The 21,064-nt window shown below is 66.6% G+C and overlaps 2 protein-coding genes across 19 annotated transcripts; both read left to right on the top strand.

Annotated features, from left to right (window-relative positions):
• Positions 1 to 37: 37 nt before the first annotated feature.
• On the top strand, positions 38 to 12,829 carry ADAM8 (ADAM metallopeptidase domain 8). Of its 18 annotated transcripts, none has more exons than XM_025274295.3 (24): positions 43 to 1,373; positions 2,375 to 2,478; positions 3,290 to 3,366; positions 3,444 to 3,522; positions 3,609 to 3,685; positions 3,814 to 3,997; positions 4,258 to 4,317; positions 4,488 to 4,556; positions 4,833 to 5,002; positions 5,106 to 5,187; positions 5,529 to 5,677; positions 5,841 to 6,018; positions 6,243 to 6,332; positions 6,416 to 6,605; positions 6,693 to 6,774; positions 7,088 to 7,250; positions 7,605 to 7,682; positions 8,154 to 8,238; positions 9,113 to 9,227; positions 9,692 to 9,917; positions 10,224 to 10,307; positions 10,457 to 10,510; positions 11,901 to 11,978; positions 12,340 to 12,829. In XM_025274295.3, the coding sequence occupies exons 1-24, from the start codon at positions 1,328 to 1,330 to the stop codon at positions 12,388 to 12,390; spliced, it is 2,571 nt and encodes an 856-aa protein (XP_025130080.2). In that variant the 5' UTR covers positions 43 to 1,327; the 3' UTR covers positions 12,391 to 12,829. The 18 variants fall into 18 exon arrangements, 10 of the variants coding, with proteins under 10 accessions (XP_044790844.2, XP_025130083.2, XP_044790845.2 ...); XM_006070989.4 differs by having other exon boundaries at positions 44 to 1,373; positions 9,692 to 9,869; XM_025274297.3 differs by having other exon boundaries at positions 44 to 1,373; positions 10,460 to 10,510.
• Positions 12,830 to 12,959: 130 nt separating this feature from the next.
• LOC102395160 (translation initiation factor IF-2) lies at positions 12,960 to 20,972 on the top strand. The gene is made up of 4 exons (XM_044935123.2): positions 12,960 to 13,479; positions 13,812 to 13,923; positions 14,873 to 15,083; positions 15,841 to 20,972. Exons 1-3 carry the CDS (start codon positions 12,960 to 12,962, stop codon positions 14,919 to 14,921), a joined length of 681 nt encoding a protein of 226 aa, XP_044791058.2. The 3' UTR covers positions 14,922 to 15,083; positions 15,841 to 20,972.
• The last annotated feature ends 92 nt before the right edge of the window (positions 20,973 to 21,064 follow it).

Genomic DNA, 21,064 nt, shown 5'->3' with positions numbered 1-21,064 from the left:
GTGGGAGGGGCTCTGGCCCATGTTGCGGGGCGGCGGGGGGCGTCCTGGCTGGCGGAGGGCTCCCCTGTTGCTGAGCTGCCTGTTGTGCTCCGGGCAGCTCTGTGGGAGGCCGTGCAGCCCCAGCAGCTGGTGTTTTTGCCCAAATAGGGTCAGGCTGCCTTTGAACTTCTGCTATCAGGTAACACGCAACACCAGGGAAGAGAAGTACAGTCGCCAGATGGTCTGGGTGTCTCACACGCGTCGTTTTGTGATGTGAGCTCAGGGACAGAAGCCACCTCTGCCCCCTGCTGTCACCTGCACCCAGGGCACCCCAGAGTGTGTGTGAGCCTGCCCTGCCCTGTATTCCTTTTCCTGCCATTCACTTCCGGGGAAATGATGGCCTGGTGAACTTTGACCTCTGGTCTGGAACCACTCGTGAGCACCACACCATCTCACCTGAGGCCCTGACATGCCCCGATGTCTGACCATGTCAGGGAGCCCGTCCAGAAGGAGATGTGGGTGCCAGTGGACGGCTCGGCTGCAGGAAGCCTGGGTCCCTGGGTACCAGGCCAAAGGGGCGCAGCCCCACCCTGCAGGACGGGAGGGCAGGACTGGCAGAAACCAGGAGAGCTGCCAGCGGGCAGGCTGCGTCCAGCCGCTGTGCAGGGCACTGAAACACAGTGGCCTGCTCCTGGGCCGCCCACCGGGCAGGCAGCCTCACATGCACCCTCTCCACAGCGCAGGGTCTCTGCCCAGAGTGAAGCGGCTGCCCCTGGGTGCGCCCTGCGCCAGGCTCCCCAGCAAGGCCTCAGGGCCTGGGGGCAGGGCTGCCCAGGGGCCGCTGGGGCTTTCTGTTCCCAGGAAGCTGGAGGGATGCCCCGCCAAGAGACCCCCTACACACACACACACACACACACACAGCCCAACTCCACCATCCCAGCAGGCCCCCGGCAGCCCTGGCCTGTCCCTCACCCTCCTGGGGGACGCAGTGTTGCAGGGTGGCCCGTGTTAGCCCGACCACCTGCCCCTGGTTAATTCTGCTCACATTTAGCAAACTTCCCTGTGCTGAGCACTGGCTATAGTACCCGACCGGAGCCTCAGGGGACTAGCGGGAGACCTGGGAGGCGGTGGGGGCCCCGCCCCTCCCAGTACCCGAGGCGCTGATTGGCCGCGGCCCAGGGGCTGGTCGCCGTGGGTGGGGCGCGCGGGAAGGAACCTGACTTGAGCGCAAGACGAATCTCAGTGCAGGCGCAGCTGTGGCGGTACCTGCTCTCACCGCCCTTCCCGGACTCCGGATCCCTGAGCCCCCGAAGGCCGGCGCGCACCCCACGCCCTCCAGACCCCCGCCATGCGCGGCCTCGGGCTCCTGCTGTTCGCTGCGCTGGGGCTGCAGGGTGAGTGAGAGCGGGGCCCTCGCTGCCTGCACCGCCGCCTGGCCCGCGGCTCCCCGCGCGGGACTCTGGACTTGTCTTGGGGAGTCAGCCAGTCAGCGGGGAGGCCCGGGCGGTGGACGCAGGGAACCTGCAAAAGGGAACTGTGTGGGTAAATGGTCAGCTGGGCGTTTCCTGCACTGGAGGAGGGCCTTGCAGGGAAGTTCAGAGTGAAGGGCTGGCTGCCCCCGCTCCATTCCAGGGCCTGGGGGCGATTGCCCACCTTTGCTGGGACCTCCAGCCTGGCGAGGAAGGGAGGATGAGCGGTGGCCTGGAGCTGGGGGGTCGGGGACACCCCACGGAGTTGCCCGGCCACATGGGGACCTGACTTTCTGGGGGGGCTGGCCGTGCCGCTGGCCTTTACCCCCACCCTGGCTCCCAAGAGCCTCCTGGGGTTCTGGGGTGAGGGCACTTCCTAGGCAGGCGCCCTCCCCTCGGGCTCTCTGTCCTGGAGCTTTGCCAGACAGTCTAATGGGGGCACGACCACTAACACTGGCAAGAGGAAGAATCTCGGGGGTGAGGCCGGTGGTCAGCTGGGGTTTGGGCTGTCTGGTCGGGTACAGGGCAGCTTCGAGCTCCAGGCGGGGTGAATGCTGCGGAAGAGGCTCTCACTCCGCCTTTAGACACAGCTGTGTGATTATGGAGATGAGCGGGCAGACCCAGTTCCCCCCACCCCCCAGGGCCTGTGTGCTTCCTGGCCCCTGAGGGGGGCGGTATCTAGGCCACCCTGGGCTCCAGGTGGCAGCTGGTAAGCTCCGAGATGGGCTGGCGCTGGGCAGCATCTATGGGCACTGCCCAGGTGGGGGTCCTGTGGTCTCTTTAAGGCAGGGCCCCAACTCCGGCTGGGGAGCCAGACCTCAGGGTCTATGGTAAATCCCCCAGAGAAGGGGCCGCGCGCGGCAGCCTGGGAAGGGGCTCCCGGGGCGGACGGGTGTGCTGTGCACTGCTGACCCCCTCTCCCACAGAGGTCGCCCCCGGGGCTGCCCTGCCCCACATGGAGCAGTACGAGGTGGTGAGGCCCCGGCGCCTGCCTGCACCCCGCGCTCGGCGGGCTCTGCCCTCCCACCTGGTAAGTCTCGGCGGGATGCTGGCCCAGGGGGTCCCCCCACCCGCCCCAACCTGGGCCCTCAGAGCCCATTTCCGACTCTGAGCAGGGTGATAGCTCCCTGTGTGCCCCCCGATCGTAGTAAGGGGGCTGAGGGCCAGGGGGCTTCCAGGCCTTTGGGCAGACTCCTGGGAGCTCACCTCCGCCCGAACAGCCTGCCCCCTGCCCTCAGGCCTCACCTTCTTCCGTCCTGCTCACTCTGGAGGCAGGGCTGCCTCGGGTGGCCCCGGCCGTCTTCCTTTCTGGAGCCCGCAGGCCAGGGCCCCGCCCCGGTTTCACTCCCAGGGGTGACTCGCTGACACCTTTCCTGGGTGCTAGGGCCGGGCTGGGATTCCCCGGGGCTGCCTGGGGGCATTCCTGACGTTGTGCGCCTGCTTGTTTGCATAGAGGGTGGAGACAGCCCTGACCCTCCCTGTCCCAGGAGGCGCCGCCCACCGCCCTGGGCCCCTAGCCCCCTCTGCAGGCTCCTCACACAAGGTCCCAGGGTCAGCTGCAGCCTAGCGGGGCTGGAAGGGGCAGGGCCTTGCAGGAGCAGGTCCCCTGGAGCAGGGAGGGCGGCCCGGCCCCCTTGTCCCATGTCGGGGCTGGGGTCCCCCTCCCCCACGTGGCCTGGGAGGGGCGTTGTCCTCTCCCCGCAGCCTGAGGCCCAGCTTTGGGTGCAGCTGCCCTCCTGCCCCACCCCTGGGTACAGCCCAAGCCCCACAGCCCCTCCAGGTTTGAGATGGGCACGGCCGGGCAGGGCCTCACCCTGGACCCCTCCCTGCCCCCTGCCCAGGGCCTGTACCCAGAGAGTGTGAGCTATGTCCTGGGGGCCCGAGGGCACACCTTCACCCTGCACCTTCGGAAGAACAGGTGAGCGCCCATCCTTCTCCTGCCCCGCACCCTTCTGTACCCAGGGCGGCCAGGGTACCATGGTGGCTCTTTTCCAGGGACCTGGTGGGCTCGGGCTACGCGGAGACCTACACAGCCGCCAACGGCTCCCAGGTGACAGAGCAGCTGCGGAGACAGGTAGGGCCCCAGTGCTCCTGCCCCAGGCCAGCAGCGGGCGCGGGAGCCGGGCGCGAGAGTAGGGTCCTCACACCCTCCTCCCGCAGGACCACTGCTTCTACCAGGGCCACGTGGAGGGGCACCCGCACTCGGCCGCCAGCCTCAGCACCTGTGCCGGCCTCAGGTAGGTGCTGCGGGCCAGACACCCCTCGCCCTCCAGAGTGAGCGGGGGCCAGGAGGAAGGGGTCGGCTGGGCGCGGCAGTGGGGTCCCTGGGGCCACAGACTCAGAGTCACGCTCGTCTCTGCCCCAGGGGCTTCTTCCAGGCGGGCCCTGCCGTCCGCCTGATCGAGCCCCTGGCCGGGACCGGGGAGGAAGGGCCGCACGCCCTGTACCTGGCACAGCACCTGCAGCAGGAGGCTGGCACCTGCGGCGTCAATGACAGCAGCCTGGAGAGCATCCTGGGGCCGCGGGTGTCTGCAGCCCTCAGACCCCGGGTGAGTGGAGGCCCGACGCTTCTTGCCGCTCTGCTTGGGCCCGTGCGCCCCCAGACTGCTGGCTGCTCAGCGAGGAGGGATGGGCCTGCGCCTGGCTCCGCCCCGCAGCGGCAGAGCCCCCACCCCCGACGGCTCCCCCAGCGCTAGCCGGGCGGGCGCCAGCTCCAGGGCCCGGGAGAGGGTCAGCATGTGGAGACTGGCTGAGGACAGGAGGGCTGTGGCTGGTGGCTGACTGGATTCTTGTCATCGCTTCTCAAAAGTGGTCAGAACCCAGAGAGACCCGCTACGTGGAGCTATTCGTGGTCACGGACAGCAAGGAGGTACCTGGGGCGGGGGCAGGGCGCAGGGGGGATGCGGGGGTGGGGGGTGGACGCGGGGGCGCGGGGTGCAGGAGGGATGCGGGGTGGGGGTGCAGGAGGGATGTGGGGGGCGGTGAGGGATGGGCAGGGGCGGAGCTCCAGGCTGCCGCTGAGGGTCTGCCGTCCTCCAGTTCCAGCGGTTTGGGAGCAGAGAGGCCGTACGTCAGCGGGTGCTGGAGGTGGTCAACCACGTGGACAAGGTGGGCGCTACTTCCACCCTGGGGGCTTCCAGCAGGGGCCGCTGGGACCCCTGGCAGCTCAGGGCCAGCCTGACAGAAACCCCGCTGGACAGGAGGGTTGGGGCGGCCGTGGTGGCAGCCGGGCTCCAGGTAGAGCCACCCGCCAGGGGAGTGGGGAGCCGGGACCCCGCCCCAGCCCTGGAGACCCCTCGCATCACAGTGAACACCGCGGGGCCTCAGGCCCTCTGCCAGCCTCACTGCCGAGCCTGACCCTCGCGGTTCCCTGTCCTCTGGCAGCTCTATCAAGAGCTCAATTTCCGCGTGGTGCTCGTGGGCCTGGAGATGTGGAATGGTGGGGACAAGATTCAGGTCAGCTCCCAGCCCGAGGCCACACTGGACAACTTCCTGGCCTGGCGGACTCGAGAGCTGGTGGGCCGGCAGGCGCACGACAACGTGCAGCTCATCACGTGAGCTAGCTGGGGGGCGGGGGCCACGCCGCCCTTGGGGTGAGGGGCCTGGGGCGCGGGCTCCGGGGTGCTGCTCTCCAGCGAACGCTGCTCTGCTTCCTAGCGGGGTCGACTTCACCGGGACCACCGTGGGACTGGCCAAGGTGTCCAGCATGTGCTCCCAGAGCTCAGGGGCTGTAAACCAGGTGCGGGGGTCTGCACGGGTTCACTGGACAGAGGCTGCAGCCGGCCGCGGGGGGCGGGGGGCGGCCGTGAGGCCTGGGGCTTGACGCAGAGCGCGTGAAGGGGGGCAGGGCACTCAGGTCCACCGCTCCGCCCCCTGCTGTGCCCTGGCCGGCGGGACAGCACTGATGCTGTTACTGTTATTTGTAATAATATTACCGTGTATCTACTATCTGAAGAAGCGATGTTGGCGGGAGCACCGCCACGCCTCTCAGCCTCCCTGGGGCGGACACTGGGGGAGGAGCGGGCACTGGGTGGGACATCAGCCCTGGGAGCAGCCCCAGCCAGCACGGCCCCCCTGCAGGACCACAGCCAGAATCCCATCGGTGTGGCGAGCACCATGGCCCACGAGATGGGCCACAACCTGGGCATGGACCATGACGAGAACGTCGCCGGCTGCTACTGCCCCGTGCCGCGGGACGGCGGCGGCTGCGTGATGGCGGCCAGCATCGGGTGAGGCTCGGCGGTCCAGCCTGGCCCAGGGCCCCCGGCTGGGGGTGGTGTCAGCGCGCAGAGCTGGCTCCACGCGCCCTCCTGATAACAGGGATGCCCCCCAGCTCCCGGTACCCCAGGGACCCTCCTGGTAACTGGAAGCCCTCCCCCTCTCCGCCCCCAGCTCCCAGTACCCCAGGAAGTTCAGTCAGTGCAGCCGGGCCGACCTGGAGACGTTCGTGGAGAAGCCCCGCACGGCCTGCCTGGTGGACGCCCCGGACCTTGACCGGCTGGTGGGCGGCCCTGTGTGCGGAAATGGGTTCCTGGAGCGCGGGGAGCAGTGTGACTGTGGCCAGCCCGAGGTACAGAGCTGAGTACCGCCACCCTCCGCTGTCTGGGCTTGTGGGACAAGTCCCCATCTGCAGGCTGGGCGTCTGTTCCTGACCCCTGGGTTCTCTGCACACCCGGCCACACCTCCCGAAGCGACCGGCAGGGCTGCTGGGTGGGAGTGAGCAGTCCTCCCTCGGCGGGGGCGGGGGCCCGGTGTGCGGCCCACGTGGACCTTCGCTGTCGCCCCGCTCCCCAGGACTGTCAGAACCCCTGCTGCAATGCCAGCGCCTGCCTGCTGGCCGAGGGGGCCGAGTGCGCCCACGGCACCTGCTGCCACGAGTGCAGGGTGAGTCTGGGGCCCGGGCTCAGGGCAGGCGTGCGTGCTGGGGGCCTCCTGTTCCCATGGTGATCTTGGTCCCCTGGAACCAGGTGAAGCCGGCCGGAGAGCCGTGCCGCCCCGCGAAGGACCAGTGTGACCTTGGCGAGCACTGTGACGGCCAGCAGCCCACGTGCCCTGAGGACACCTTCCGGGAGAACGGCACGCCCTGCCCAGGGGGCTACTGTTACAACGGGGCCTGCCCGACACTGGCCCGGCGCTGCCAGCACTTGTGGGGGCCAGGTGAGGCGGGCACAGCCGCGGGCCCGTCAGGGAGGCAAGGCTGGCAGCAGGTCCCGAGCCGGAGGGCTGACCCGCTGCTGCCTGCAGGCTCGCGGGTGGCGGTGGAGACCTGCTTCCTCTACAGCATCTCCAAAGGCTGCAGGGCTGGGGTCCCCCTGCCATCCAGCAGGTGAGCATCCCTCGTGGCCCAACTCCCCTGGGGCCAGGGCCCGGGATGTCCCCCTCCCTGGGGCCACAGGAAGGTCCTCTGCGCAAAAGAGTCTGGGGCTGAGTCGGGGCCTCTCGGACGGCAGGGGTTGGGGGGCCACCCTGCCCTGCCCTGCGGGACCCTCGGCCCGAGCATGCTGCCCTTGTAGGAGGGCGGGCCCCTGGGGCTGAGGTGTGGATGCCTGTGGCCACCTGGGGCCTCGGAGCTCCTGGCGCGCTGAGCCTGGACCAGGAAGCCCCGCAGAGCAGTCCCATGCTCGTTCCTCTGTCCCCAGGGTCGATAAGTGCGGCACTCTCTTCTGTGAGGGGGGGCAGAAGACCCCGGAACACGGATACTGCACACTCACCATCTCCTCAGGCGTTTGCCAGGCTGTCGTCCAGGACGGCAGCACCGCGTACGAGCCGGTGCCCAAGGGCACCAAGTGCGGGGAGGAGCAGGTGGGCCGGACACGCGTCCCGGTCAGGCTGCTGGGCTCAGGGCGAGCTTGCAGGGCCCAGAGCAGGGCCGTGGCGGCTACGGGAGAAGCCCCCCGTCAGTGAACGGGTTTGAAGCAGTCTGCGAGCCCTGGGGGTGGGCGGGGGGGGGGGGGGTCCTCCGGCCCTGGTGGCCGCAGACGGCTGGCTGGGCGCAGTCCTTCCCCACAGCTGAGGTTGGCCAGCAGATGACCTGCAGGCGGGCCGTCGGGAGGGTGGGGGCTGTGGCCTGCCCGCCCATGGTGGCTGATGGTGGAGACTGGGTGCTTCAAGCAGGAGTCTAAACTGGCACCTCAGGAGACCCCCGCTGTTCTCCAGGTTTGCTGGGACGGCTTCTGCCGGGACCTCCATGTGTACAGATCCAGGAACTGCTCCGCCCGGTGCAACAGCCACGGGGTACGTGGGCCCAGGCCACAGCCCGCCAGCAGCCCTGTGGGCTTGAGAGATGTGCCAGCCATGCTTGGACCCCCCGCCCCGAGGCAGACAGAAGGCCAAGGCTGGCACCCTGGGGATGTTGGGAGCTGCTGGGACCTCCCGAGGCGGGGACTGTCGGGGACCTCCCAGGTGTCAGAGCCGGTGGACACGTGGGCAGGATAGTCAGGTGTGAAGCATCTGGTTCTGAGCTCTGACACTGGGAAGGCCAGGGCCCCGGGGCTGTGCCCTCTTGCATCCCCTCCTGGGGAGGAAAGGTCACCGCCACGCTGCCCTGCTCCCCGCGGCGATGCCTGCTTCGCTCAGCAGGCCCTGCAGTGTCTGGGAGGGCTGCGGCGTCGGCACCTGTGATGAAACCTTGGTGGCGGTGGTCCTAGACGCCCCGCCCATCCTCTGTTGGGGGTCCCGAGGCCCTGACGCCCGGCTGTCCCCCAGGAGTGCAACCACAAGGGCCAATGCCACTGCCGCCCGGGCTGGGCCCCGCCGCACTGTGCAGAGCCGCTGGCCAACACGCGCGCAGGTAGGCTGGGCGGGCCTGCGCCTCCTCACACGCCCCCAAGCCTGACGGGGTCTGGTCGGGGGTCCTGCCTTTCCTCAAACCACCTGGACAGGGCTGAGAGGAGGCCCTGTGCCCCTGAACTGTGAGGGGCCTGTGGAAGGTGTGGCCTTGCAGCCTGACCGCACGGGTCCAGGGCGGCCCACCCTGAGAAGGGAGGCCTGGCCCAGAAGCAGGGCTGCAGGTGGCACGGGCCGCTCCCTGCTGGGTCCTCAACCCGTCCTGGGCCCGGGACACTGGCCTCCCAGCCCCACACTGTCCCCCGCTGAACACAAGGGTGCGCACAGCGCTGTGGCCCCCAGGGCCCGGCCACTCCCGCATCACTAGGGCCGGGGCCGCCCGCCACCAAGCCCCACCAGAGGGCCGCCCGCCAAGCCCCCGACCGAGGGCCGCCCGCCACCAAGCCCCACCCGAGGGCCACCCACTAAGTCCCTGACTGAGGGCCGCCCGCCACCAACCCCCACCTGAGGGCCGCCCGCCAAGCCCCCGACCGAGGGCCGCCCGCCAAGCCCCCGACCGAGGGCCGCCCGCCACCAAGCCCCCACCCAAGGGCCACCCACTAAGTCCCTGACTGAGGGCCGCCCGCCAAGCCCCGCCTGGTCTCCCGGAGCCCGGAGCACCGGTGTCACGCACCAGGTCTCGGAGCCTCAGGGCCTGGGCTCTGGGTAGTGTGGCCAGCGTTCTGGCTGTTGGCTTCGCCAAGGAGGTAGTCCCCTTCTTGTCCCTCCTCAGCTCCGGGCTGGCCTGGCCAGGGCTGAGTTGCTGGCGGGCTCTCCCGGTCCCTGTGCCTTGAGCCAAGTCCGGCCCTGGTAACGCCTGGCCTTCTGTGCCCCCGCAGCCCCTGGGAGCCTCCGAACGCGTGTGCTGGTGGGCGTGGGTGCCCTGGTGGTGCTGGCGCTGATCCCGGCGGGCGTGCTCATCTACCGCAAGGCCCGGAGCCCGGTCCGAAGGAGGTGGGGGAGCTGTGCTCTGGGCTCACAGGACGTCACCGTGTGCAGGGCCAGTCGCCTGCTGGTGCTGTTGGGGGGAGAGGGGACCCCATGGTGGCGGCCCTGCCCTGGGCCCCTGCCTTCTGCTGCAGGAGCAGGTGGGGCTGTGGGGACAGGTTGGTGACGAGGAAGCTCAGAGAAGGCCACACCAGCCCACCGCCCGGGGCTGACACTGCCCTCTGAGCCCGCCGTGTGGGGACCTCACCCCTGGCTGCGGCAGGAAACGCCTGCCAATGGCCTCCAAGCCTCCCTGCCCCGGGCCTGGCCTGACCCCAGAGCTCTCCCTGCGCAGCTGTGGCCTGCACACCCTGCGGGGCAGCTGCAGCTGAGGGGTCTGGGGCCAGGCCAGGGTCCCCACGCACAGGAGCCTCAATTCCCTGGGCTGAATCCTGAGGCCAGGACACACTGACCAATCTTATTTCTCCTAGGAATGTGGCACCCAAGACGGCCATGGGGCTCTCCAACCCTCTGTTCCACGAAGGGCTCAGCAAGCCTGCAAAAGGCGGGGCTCAGGCTCCCCCCGGGGGCTCCCCAGAGCCGACCCCTTACTCCCAGCCCCCCAAGCCCACAGCTTCCTCGGTGACCCCTAAGCGCCCACCCCCTGCTGTAAGCGCCAGCCATCCCGACAGACTCCAGGCCACCCCCAGATCTCAGGTTCACGAGGCTCAGAGTGGCCCTCGTGACCCCCATTTAGAGGCGAAACCAAGGCTCTAGGACGAGGGGTCTGAGGATCCGCCTCAGCGGGGAGCGGAATCGAGCCTGAGGCTCAGTCTCTACAGCGTCCATCCCAGGATGGTCTGGAGGCCCAGAGGCGGGTGCTGCTGCCAGACCTCCGTGTGACCCCAGGGCTGGGGAAGGGGCCAGAACCTTGGGTCCTCAGTGGGTGGGGGGCAGCTCTGAGCCAGGCCCCTCTGGGGATGGTTGCCCTGGGAGACCCAGGCTCACGTCTGCTCCCTTCAGCCTCCAGGCTCCCTTCAGCCTCCAGCCACCAAGGCCAGCCCGCCGTCCCCGCTTCCTGTGTACCCCCCGCAGGCCCTGGGCCAGGTGAGCAGGGAGGGGGCACAGCACGGACCCCTGGGGAGGAGGGTCTGTGGCTGCACTTGGTGGGCCAGGCGCCCAGTCTGGCAGCCCAGCAAGGACATAAACAGCACCCAGGAGGCCTGGGGGTTCTGACCAGTCCTCCCCATTCCCAGCAGCTCAGACCCACTCCTCCTGCCAAACCCCTTCCGGTGCTGAAGCCAAAGCAGGTGAGAGGGCCGTGGGGGAGGAGCTCAGGGGCGCTATGGGTTCCACCTCCCTTCTTTCGAGGCTTCCACGGTTTGGGAAAGGTCTCTCCCAAACCTGAGTCACTGGTGCCCCAGCAGGCCCCCCGCCTTGGGACGCGTGTGGGAGGCCCTTCTACCCAATGTGAGGTCTGGCTCTGGTGGGTCGCCTCCATTGCTGGGAGCACTGCTGAGGCTCCTACACACCCCTGGACACACTCTCACCTCCCCGCGGGCGGGGGCTCCCCGGCTCTGACAGACGGTGGGGCCCGGAGACCAGGCTTTCTCTGCCCTCCTGGGGCGGGGCTTCGCCACCGGCGTCCTGTGGGCCACTCTTCACCTCCCCGCGGGCGGGGGCTTCCCCGCTCTGACAGATGGTGAGGCCCGGAAACCGGGCTTTCTCTGCCCTCCTGGGGCGGGGCTTCACCACCAGGCGTCCTGTGGGCCCGTGTCAGCCTGTCCGTCCCCAGTGGTGTGAACTCATCACCGGTTGCAGTGGTGTCTGTGGGGACTCGAGATCACTTAGAGCCCTCTTCCCTTTGTGGTTAAAGCTTGGAGGTGTTTGGAGAGACACCAGCCCTCCTCAGGCTAACCCACGGGGCCTCTGTTGGTGGATCCCCCCGGGACAACCGTTACTGCAGTGTTTATTCAATGAAGATTCCCTATTTCTCTTTTCTTTTTAACTTTTCATGTTGAGTTAATTTTAAAGTTACAGTAAAGTTACAAGAAAAAGTCTTTAAATAAAGTTTTAGGAGGGGTTTTGACAGGCCAAACAGGGACAGGGGAGTTGGACAAACAGATTTCTGGCCCAAGAAGTGGAGGCAGCCAGGGAACTGTGCTGGAGAAGAAAGTGCAGGCCGCCCCCATCCCTCAGCCCCCAGCCCCTCAGCAGGGCCCTTCGGGTGCTGGGCCACACCCCACCCTGGCCTGGGCTGAGCAGGGCTCCTGCTACAGACCTTCCTTCCCCACCCCAGACAAGGTTGCCCCTGGAAAGCTGAAATGCAAACAAACACACATTTTAGCGGCGAATCCTTGGTTTTAGACCTTCCAAAGACCCATATTTTGGCAATTTTAAGAGCTTTTCCTGGGTAGTGTTGGGGTGGGGTGAGGCGGGGAGTTGAGGGAAGGGGGCAGGGTGGTGAGATGACCCGACAGGCCCAGGAATGGGGGCCCTGCCATGCTTGGGTTTCATTCAAAGGCGGTACCAGCCAGGGCAGGGACCGTGTTGAAGGCAATTTTCTGTAGAGAGAGCTCAGCTCAGAGAAGCCTGCAGGCCAGTCCAGGGCCGAGCACAGCACCCAGGGAACTTCCTAGAAGTGCTGGGCAGACAGCGCCTGGGCACTGCCAGCCATCAGCTGTGTCTCCATCCTCCCAGGTCATCAAGCCGACCTGTGCTCCCCCGATGCCACCCGTCAAGCCTGGAGCGAGAGGGGCCCAGCCTGGACCCACTCAGGTGAGGCCCTCACTGCCAGATCAGTGCCCACTGGGTGGGGCAGAGCTCGCTCGCTTCCCCACGAGAGGCCGTAACCTCTGCTCTGTACTCTGTCAGAGGACTTCTCAGTGCTTACTGCTTCTTCCAGCTGCTAACGTCTTTTTCTGCGCTGGTGTAAGTACGGAAGTCTACTGCTTCTGGATAGAGAATAGACTTCTTGATAAAGCATCAGCTGTTAATATCCAGGGCTGTTGCCACTCTGAGCAGTCATGTTTCTGGATGAAATGAGGATCCAAATTTCAAGAAAAGTAAAACGAAGTTAGATTCAGTTGTGCTCTTTGTAGTAGATGGTCTTTACTATCGGTTTTTTTCCTTCCCCAAGGGAGCTGCCGACCCGAAGGTTGCTCTGAAATCCCCTGTCCAGAGGAGGTGATGGGGCCCAAGCTCAAAGCACTCTCAGGGGCATCTGTGCACCTGTCTGGATGTTGCCTGTGGTCTTGTGACCTCGCCAGCAGCAGCAGCAGCAGATGCAGCCGCCTGGCCCCAGGCCCTCCACCCCCTCAGGGCCTGAGTCCTCTCTGAACTGTCCCTAAGGGAAGAGCCAGCTTCTAAGGGCCAAGATCACTCTTCGGTGTCTCAAGGTCACAGCCTAGGGCCTCTGGACCCGGGACTCCCTGGCTGGGCCCAGGACTCCCAGCTGGGCCATCGTCTGCTGTCCTGACCTGGGGAAGGAGGTTGGGGGAGGCCAGCCCCTCCTCAACCACGTGTGTTTTCAGACGGCCACTGGTATCTTATCTGGGTCCCTGAAAACCTCAGGTGCACCTTCAGCAGGGCTCAAAAGTTTAATAAAAAGTTTCTATTTTACGATTAAATTATTGATCAAGTTTTAAATGACGGGAAGTTTTTACTAGATCAGCGTAAAGTGTTACATGCGAAACAATGTGGAATTTAATTTATAAGACGGAAGAGTTCAACGCTTGTTAAAACAGAAGTCTACTGTCGATGCCTGGACGGCAGCGCGCCGGGCCCGCCGGCCCTTCACCGTCTCGGGGACCCCCAGCCTCAGCGCGTCGGGTCTGGCTTTCCGCCCCCATCCCGAGCCTCCGGCGGGCACCCAGCGGGCCCGCGCCCTCACCTGCGCGCCCCGCCCTTCCGGTCCCGGCCCTTCCGGCCCCTCCCGGAATTCCGGTCCCACGGGCGCTTCCGGCGCCGTCGCCCGGCAACGGCCTAACAGCTGGCCGCGCCGCGCCGGCCGCCGCCGTGCTGGACGCTGCCCGGCCGCGCCGCCCGGCCCCGCCGCCGCTGCCGCCCGGCGCCCTCCACGGTCTCTACGCCTGGCTGGACGCGCTGCCGCTCAGCCGCCGCAAGCGCCACCTGGCCCGGGACTTTAGCGACGGCGGTGAGGGGCCGGGGGCCTGCCCGGGCGTCCAGACCGAGAGCCCAGCGCTCGTCCTCCTCGGCCAGCGGGAGCCCCGGGGCCTGGTTGGCGGGACGGCCAGGCAAAGGCCGCGGCCCGGGCAAGGTCCCCGCACCTGGGCTCCCTGCGAAGCCAGGGCGTCAAGGCTCCTGGGGAGGGACGGGAGGGCCGCTGCCTCGATGGCCCTGGGAGGAGGAGTGGGGCGGAAAGGGGGGGGGCAGGAGTTCCTCACGCCCCGCCCCCGCCTGCCCCGGGGGTCCCCTAGCAGCTCCTCGGAGCCCGCTAGCCCTCACGGTCCTCCCGCCGGGGCGCCCACACCCTGCGGGGGCTCCCCGGGACCCCTCTCTATCCTCCTCCGTGTGGAGGCCCTGGGGGACGAATATGCAAATATTCGGGGCCCCTCGGCTCACCCCACACCCCTGCCCGCCCCGCCCCAGTGATGCTGGCGGAGGTCGTGAAGCTCTTTCGCCCCCGGCTCGTGGACCTGCACAACTACGTCCCCACCTGCAACACCGGCCAGAAGCGCAGCAACTGGAACGTTCTCAACAGGCAGGGCTCCGAGCGGGGCTTTCCGCCCCGCCTTCCCTACTGGGCCCACTACTCGCTCCCCAAGGCTGGCCTGCATGGGCGGCCCCCACCCTGGAGACAGGTTCTCAGGCTGTGTCCCTGCCATGGGCTTCCCTTATACTCTGTCCAGTTCCACTTGAGGCTCCTGGGGGCTCCCCACCAAGAGGCCAGCAACAGTCACCATGAGACACACTCTGCAGGGCATTATCCTGCCCGCTCACCTCGCCTCTCGTGCACTCACCTGCCAAAAATTCTGGGTGACAGACTGTGCTCAGGCCCAGCAGACACGGCAGTAACAGGGCCCAGCGAGTCGAGAGGGAAGACGGACAAGTGAGGGGATGCGGCCAGCGTCAGTTGTGACAAGTCACGTGAGGACACTGAGGCAGGACCACAGGAAGTGACAGAGAGCAGCCTGAGGGGGGCCACCTGGGTCTTTGCGAGGCTGCAGTGGGGAGGGCATGCAGAGCCACCAAGGGCCGAGGACACTGCCCAAGGGGACAGTGCCTTAGCTGGCTTGAGGCCTGGCAGGTTCTGGTGGGACTTACTCGGAGGGGAGAGAGACTGGGAGAGTTGGAAGTGGGGTGGGCGGCTGCCCCCACCCCCAAAGCCTGGAGAGGTGGCAGCTGCAGGCAGACCTGTGAGAAGTCAGGCTCTGAGCACTTGGGAGGTGAGCACGCAGGACACCTGCACAGAGCCGAGGCGCCTCAGGAGGATGAGTGCTACCTAGGGAGGTGGCGGCGAGCCTAGGACTCAGCTGGCCTGAAGGCACAGCACTCTGTGCCCCGTGAGCCCCGGGTGGCGACCGGGAAGGAGATGGTCCCAGGCCTCTGTGGGTGCGGGGGCCGGAAGGCACCCCAGTCCAGCCGCTCCGCACGAGGTGGGCATCCCCGCCTGGCCTCTGGTCTCACGGCTGCACCTGCTGCCTCTGCAGGAAAGTCTTCCACAAGCTGGGTCTCAGCATCTCAGAGGAAGAGATCTGAAAGGTGATCGTCAACACCCCTGGGGCCATCGAGCCCATCCTGTGTGGAGGCCGGCGAGGACCTGCCCGGCATGGCTGGACACGTGGGTACCATCACGTGGCCATGGCCTCTGCTGTGTTGGGACACGGGCTCGTTGGCTGCCAATGAGAGTAAAACCAGGAAGTAAGTGGGGGCGAAGCCCCGCGTCCCCGTGCCCAACCAGCCTGCATCCCTTTTCAGAAGCACTCGGGTCCAGACCGTGCCCCCTCCTCCAGGGAGCCCGTCCCCCTGCCCATCTGTGACAGGGAGACGCGGCAGGCCTGCGGACAAGGATGGAGTCAGGCCCTCCCGGGGGTCTCACGGCACAACGCTGGAGCCCCGTGCAGGAAGCAGGATGCTCCAGTGGTGATGCTGGTGGGTGGGGCTCGCCCCCCTGCACAGGCTGGGGGTGTCCAGACCGCCCCCCCACCCCCGCCCCGTGCGGGGGCCTGCGCCCAGCAGACCACCCTGCCCCCCACTGGGGTGGCACCCAGCGGGAGGGGTGCACCCCGCTCGGAGCCCCGCTTCTGTCACCCCCGCAAGGGGCCCCTGCCCACAGGCGTCATGTGGCCGTCGTCCAGGTTCAGGGGTCACTTCTCTGAACGAGGAAGCCGTTCAGAGGTGTGGCGGGCTGCACCTGCGGACCGGCTCAGGCCCGACATGGCCACAATGCTCAGCCCCTACCCGAGCGGAGGCCAGAGCTGACGTGTCCGGTGGTCTTGAAGGCCTGCTGAGCCCCTCAGTGCACTCTGGGGCAGAGACCCATTGGAGTCAGAGGGCTCCAGAGAAGATGGGCCACTGGGCATGCAGAGGGTGGGCTCCGGGTTGAACCCTCTGCACCGCCCTCACTGGCCCGCCCGCCTGCCCGCTAAAGGCCCGTGCCTGCCTTTCTGTTTTCCAGCCGGGGAGCCCTGGCAGCACCTGGACCCTGGGCTGCTGCAGCGGCTGCTGGAGGAGAAGGAGTGGGTGCAGGCGGTCCTGCGGGAGACCGTCAAGGTGCAGGCCTGGGCACCCTCCAAGTAGCTTGGCCCAGCATGCGGCGAAGCGGGGGCAGCCAGGCGGGGCCCCTGACCGGGGGAGCCCGCGAGTGTATCCCAGAGATACCCAGAAGCAGAGGGGAACGTACAGTGGGCCTCCACCCCTCGGAGACTGATCAACCAGCCTTGCCTGTCATCAGACGCCAGAGACCACGAGTCAGGGGCTGCAGACTCACAGGCCTTGCCACCCAGACATACTGGACGGCAGGCTCGAGGGCCCTGGGGCCCAGTCAGGGAGCAGAAGGCAGCTCCCTGAGACGCAAGCCTGGCTCTGGGGCGCTCGCCTTGTTCTGGGCGAGCCTGTTCCCCCTCTCGCTCTGGGTCTCCAGCACTCCCAGGTTCAGGAGGTGCTCGGGTCCGTCACTGCCATTCAGCAACGCCTACGTGCTCTGGTTGGGCGTCCAGGCTGCATTTTTGGACCTGAGACAGTGGGGTGGGGCGTGCAGGGCACACAGCCTCGGTGTTGGAGGAGCTGTAGAAACGGTGATGACAGAGCAGTTCCTGCTGGCTCTGCGAATCTTGACGCAGTTTTTTTGAGGAAGCAGGAAGGTGGCGTCATCCTGTGGTTTGCATCTGCTGGATGGCAGGGAGGAAGCCCTGTCTCAGCAAGGCCCCTTGCCGCCCTCATGCCCTGCCCGGTCTGGGCCCTATGCTGACACTGAGGCATGGCCACCGTGGGCCACAGAACAGCACGGTTTGAACCGCACGGTGGTGTTCACTAGATGGGCACCAAGGCGCTGCGGTCTGCACTACAGACCCGACGGGGAGGGGCTTGTGCCCCCCCCCCCCCCCCACACACACACCAGACTGATCAAGGACCAACTGCATTTGATTTTTGAAACCCAGAGGGCAAGACAGCTCACTTGCTGTCTGGGTGACACAGTCACGCTCCCGTGACTGTCACTGACGTCAGATAAAACAGATGTGGGGGTGGGGGGCGCAGAGGGGCAGCATCCCAGGGCTGACGGGGGTGGGGGGGGCGGTGGTGCCGGGGTCCAAGCCTGCAGCATCAGCTGAAACAAGGCAGCGCCGAGCCTCAGGACGCCCCTGCCCTTCACGCTCATCGCCGAGGGGTGAGCGGCCAGCCGTGGTGTGCTGGCGCTCGGGGCCCTCGGAGGGTCGGTCTTCTGAGACGCCAGCCCCTGCCTCAGCCAGCGGGAGCCCTCTGTCCTCTGGACACGCGTTCGGGGGCAGACGAACTTCCAGATCTGTTCACTCTTACTGCTGGGGCGTGGCGGGTGCTCTCCTTCCAGGAGGGGAGTTTGCGCCCTGGCGTTGCTTGGGAGAGGCTGGGGGGCAGTGGCAGGACAGCTGAGCAGGAGCGCTGGGTGGGCGGTCCTTGATTGTCTGTCTGCACGGGGACGTGTTCTCAGCCGTTTCTCTTCAGGAGTGACCCCTGCACGTGAGGCTGTCCCCTCGGCAGGCTTGCTCTGAGGACCTGCCCGGCCTGGCTGAGCTGCTGGGCAGGGCTGCAAAGGGAACCGGCCAGGAGGCTCCTTGGGTCTCAGGCAGCCCCTCCCTCTCCTGGCCTGTCCTCTATCACCTGGGGTCTCAGGCTCATTTCAGGGACCCACGTTTCTGCCCAGAGTGGCCTGCTTGAGGGCCTTTGGTCTGATCGCTGACAGTGTGGCCTTGCATGGGGGCTGGCTGGACACTCAGCCTGGGGCTGAAGCTGCGTGCCACAGGAGTGTGGACAGGCGTCCCTCGGGTGTGTGTTCTTGCAGGTTCTGCAGATGAAGGTGGCCAGGCTGGAGCACCTGGTGAAACTAAAGGACCAGCGGATCGGCGCGCTCACGCAATGGGGACCAGCCCCAGGGAGGGGGTACCCCGGGGCCAGAAGGGCCCCCTCCCCTGTCCACCAGACTCCAACCTCAAGCCCACTTGGAAATCCCCTAGACTGGGTGTTTCTGGGTGTGGCCACGCACTGTCCATCAGACGTGGAGCACCGAGGAGGGCCCGAGCCAGCGTGTCCACAAGCAGAGGCCTGGCCCCTCCTGACTGCACATCCCGGGTGCCCAGCCGATGCGGCCTGAGGTTCCCCTGCTGCCCCCCGCCTCCTCCCCCCCAAGAAGACCAGTTTGGACATGAAGATGGGTCTGGTTCCCTGGAGCCCCTGAGCGTCCTGGCGTCACTGTGAACATGGAGCATCTGCGGGCAGTTGTGTGCTGAGGGCGGTGGGGTGGGGGCAGCGTCTCTTGTCAGCCAACCTGCTGTCCTGGGGGCCCCGCGGAAACAGCTCGCGGAAGGTTGTGCTCCCTGAAGGGTGCCTGTGGGGACTTCACGGTGGTCACCCGACATGGCCAGTCACCCCTCCTTGCTCTGGAGGTTTTGGGGGTCAGAGCAGAGCCAGGACCCGCAGGACGGGCTCCCCCCAGTGTATGTGGGGCCCTGGCCCTGGGTGGGGCCGTCAGGGTGGGGGCCAGGGAGTCCTGAGATGCCGAGGTTGGGGGCAGGGGGCTGTGTCCTGTCTGTCCTGTGTCCTGGCACTTGCGCCTTCCTGCTCCAGCCTCCAGGGTACTCCCCGCCCACCCCGCCCCCAACAACTGACTCACTGCCCCCTCTGCCGGTATGCACTCAAACGCCCCGGGCCCCTGCAGGGTTTCAGGAAGCGGCGTCAGAGCAGAAACCTCCGTCGGTTTCAGAGCTGCTCTGAGTCAGCCCACGTCCTCCCTGAGTCAGACGTGCAGCCCTGACCCCACAGCACGGATCCGGCCCCCAGGCTTGGAGGGACCCGGGGTTTGAGGCGGAGGGTCTGCTTCCCCAGGAGGGGCCGTGGAGGCTGGTTGGGGGGGTCGCCCAGGAGGGGCCATCTCTCAGATTTCTCCTGGGCACAACCTCGCCCCTGGAGAGGAGCCTCAGGATGTGTCTGGGGGCAGGTCCGGGCTGCCCGCTGTGGGATCCAGGCTGCAAGCAGCCCCCACTGCTCCAGGAGCCGCAGAGGGGGATGGGCTCCGCAGCCCAGAGCTCGAAGTGTCTCGGAGCCGGGGGCAGGAGCGGGCTTAACAGGGCACAAGGCCGGGGGGCCTGTGGAGGACCGTGCCCCCCACCCCGCCAGCTGAAGTTTCCGTGCCACCCGCAGGGACAGGAACGCAGAGGAGCAGCCAGGGTGGGGGTCGGGCCAGGGCACACTGATTCAGCCTGGCTGGTGGCCAGGTGGCTGTGTGCTGGGCAGTGGGTTATGGGCAGAGCTGGCCAGGCCTGGGCCCTGGGGAGACGCAGAGGCAGGCTGTCCCTGGAAGAACATGAGGCGAGGCTGCTCTGTGGCCACCCGCTGACCCGAGCTGCCCGTGCCATCTGCTCACTGCTGCTGGCCAGGGGCAGCTGTCTGCTGTTAGAGGCCTGGTGAACTCACTGTGAGCTCACCCCAGCTTTCCCCTTGAACGGTGGGTGCAGAGACAGCCCCTGGGGATTAATGATGTTAAAGTCAGGCTCCCCCCCCCACCCCAACCCGGACAGACACCAGGGCCTGTTAGGTGTCCGCCTCCATGGGTGTGGGTGGACACCCGGGGCCTGGCAAGACATCTGGCAGATCTTTTTGCACTTGTTATTTCATGATTTTAAAAACATTTTTAAGGGGAGACCCTTGGAGGTGCAGAGGTGTGAATGACAGCCTGCAGACCCACAGGGACGCCCCCTGCCCAGGGTGGGCAGAGGCAGCCTGCCCCTGGGCCTCCCCAGTCTCCTCCGCGAAACGCGGCCGTAGAGGTGCTGAGGAGGCCACGCCCTCACTACCCCTGAGGCCCCCAGGCTGGTCCAAGGACGGCCCCGTGTGGCCAGGGCAGGAATCACGCCCTCCTGAGTCTGAGTGAACTCCGCGAGTTGGTGATGGACAGGGAGGCCTGGTGTGCTGCGATTCATGGGGTGGCAAAGAGTCGGACACGACTGAGTGACTGAACTGACCCTCCTTAAAAATGGCAAGAGGCTGTGATGCGGGGCTGGAGCCCTGGTGACCTTCCTGCCCGCAGAGGGCTGGAGGGCTCTATGCTAATTCCCGTGTCAGCCAGAAACCCTCCAGGCCTCCACCCACCTGAACGCAGGTGAGCGGTGTGGACTGCACCACGGAGCCCGCAGTGTACACGGAAACGCCAGTGGCCTCCAGGCCTGTGGGAGCTCCTGGCCTCCCCCCGCTGCCCCCATGATGCCCTCCCCAGCTTGCCACGTCTGTTTCCGTGATTTCTGAAGCAACTGATCCGGCCTTTCCTTCCCAGATGGGTTTCGAGTGAGCGCCACCGACGCTGGGGAGATGCTGGCCATGGCGAGCTGGACGTGCTGCTGTGGACGCGGCTGGGGGCGGGGGGCGCCCACGGGGCTGCTACAGAGGAAGGTCCTCCCGACGGGGTGGGCGGTGCTGGGGCTGCGACCTTCCCGGAAGCCCCGCCCTGCCCACGTGGCACGCCGCAGTCCAGCGGGAAGTGGGGCCTGGGGCGAGGGGCGGACCGCCCCCTGAAACAGAGCCGGGATGGGGGATGAGAACAGGCGGACGTGTGGGAGGAGGGGCCTTGGGAGCCCAGCAAGGCTGACTTCTGAGCAAAAGCGTGAAGAAAGCCGGGGGCTGCAGCTCAGAGGCGTCGGGGGGCGGGGTGGGTGGGTGCGAGGCTGAGGCTGATCGGGGCTGCGGCGCCTCTGAGGTGGCCCGAGCTCCTGGGCGTTGCTGATGCCTCACGGCTAGGGCTCCAGAAGGCAGGGGCGCGGGTGCTTGACCACAGGGCCATAGGGCCATCCTGGAGGGTGGGGTGGAGGTGGACCCCGGGCTTCCTGCTCCCGGGCTTCAAGGCTGAGAGCGAGCCAGGCCGCGTTTCTGCTCCTGAAGGTGCAACAGCTGGCCTGGTGATGTGGATGTATTAAGTGTTCTCTGACACGTGAGAAACACCTTTCCAGAGGAAAAACACCCTAGCTGCACAAAATGTGTGAGAAGTGAACTAGTGGCAGCTTCCATGAAACCATCGCAGATTGTAAAGTGATTATTCTCCAAATAAAAAGCGTATTAAAAAACTGACCTAGAGGTTCACCAGAACATAAAGTGTGTTTAGCTCAAAAAGTGAAAGTGTTAGTCACTCAGTCCTACTCTTCGAAACCTCATGGACTGTA

Source organism: Bubalus bubalis, chromosome 23 (genome assembly GCF_019923935.1).
Source record: "Bubalus bubalis isolate 160015118507 breed Murrah chromosome 23, NDDB_SH_1, whole genome shotgun sequence".
NCBI lineage: Eukaryota > Metazoa > Chordata > Mammalia > Artiodactyla > Bovidae > Bubalus > Bubalus bubalis.
The sequence above is the reverse complement of the archived record's forward strand: the minus strand, read 5'-3'. Positions and strand labels throughout refer to the sequence as shown.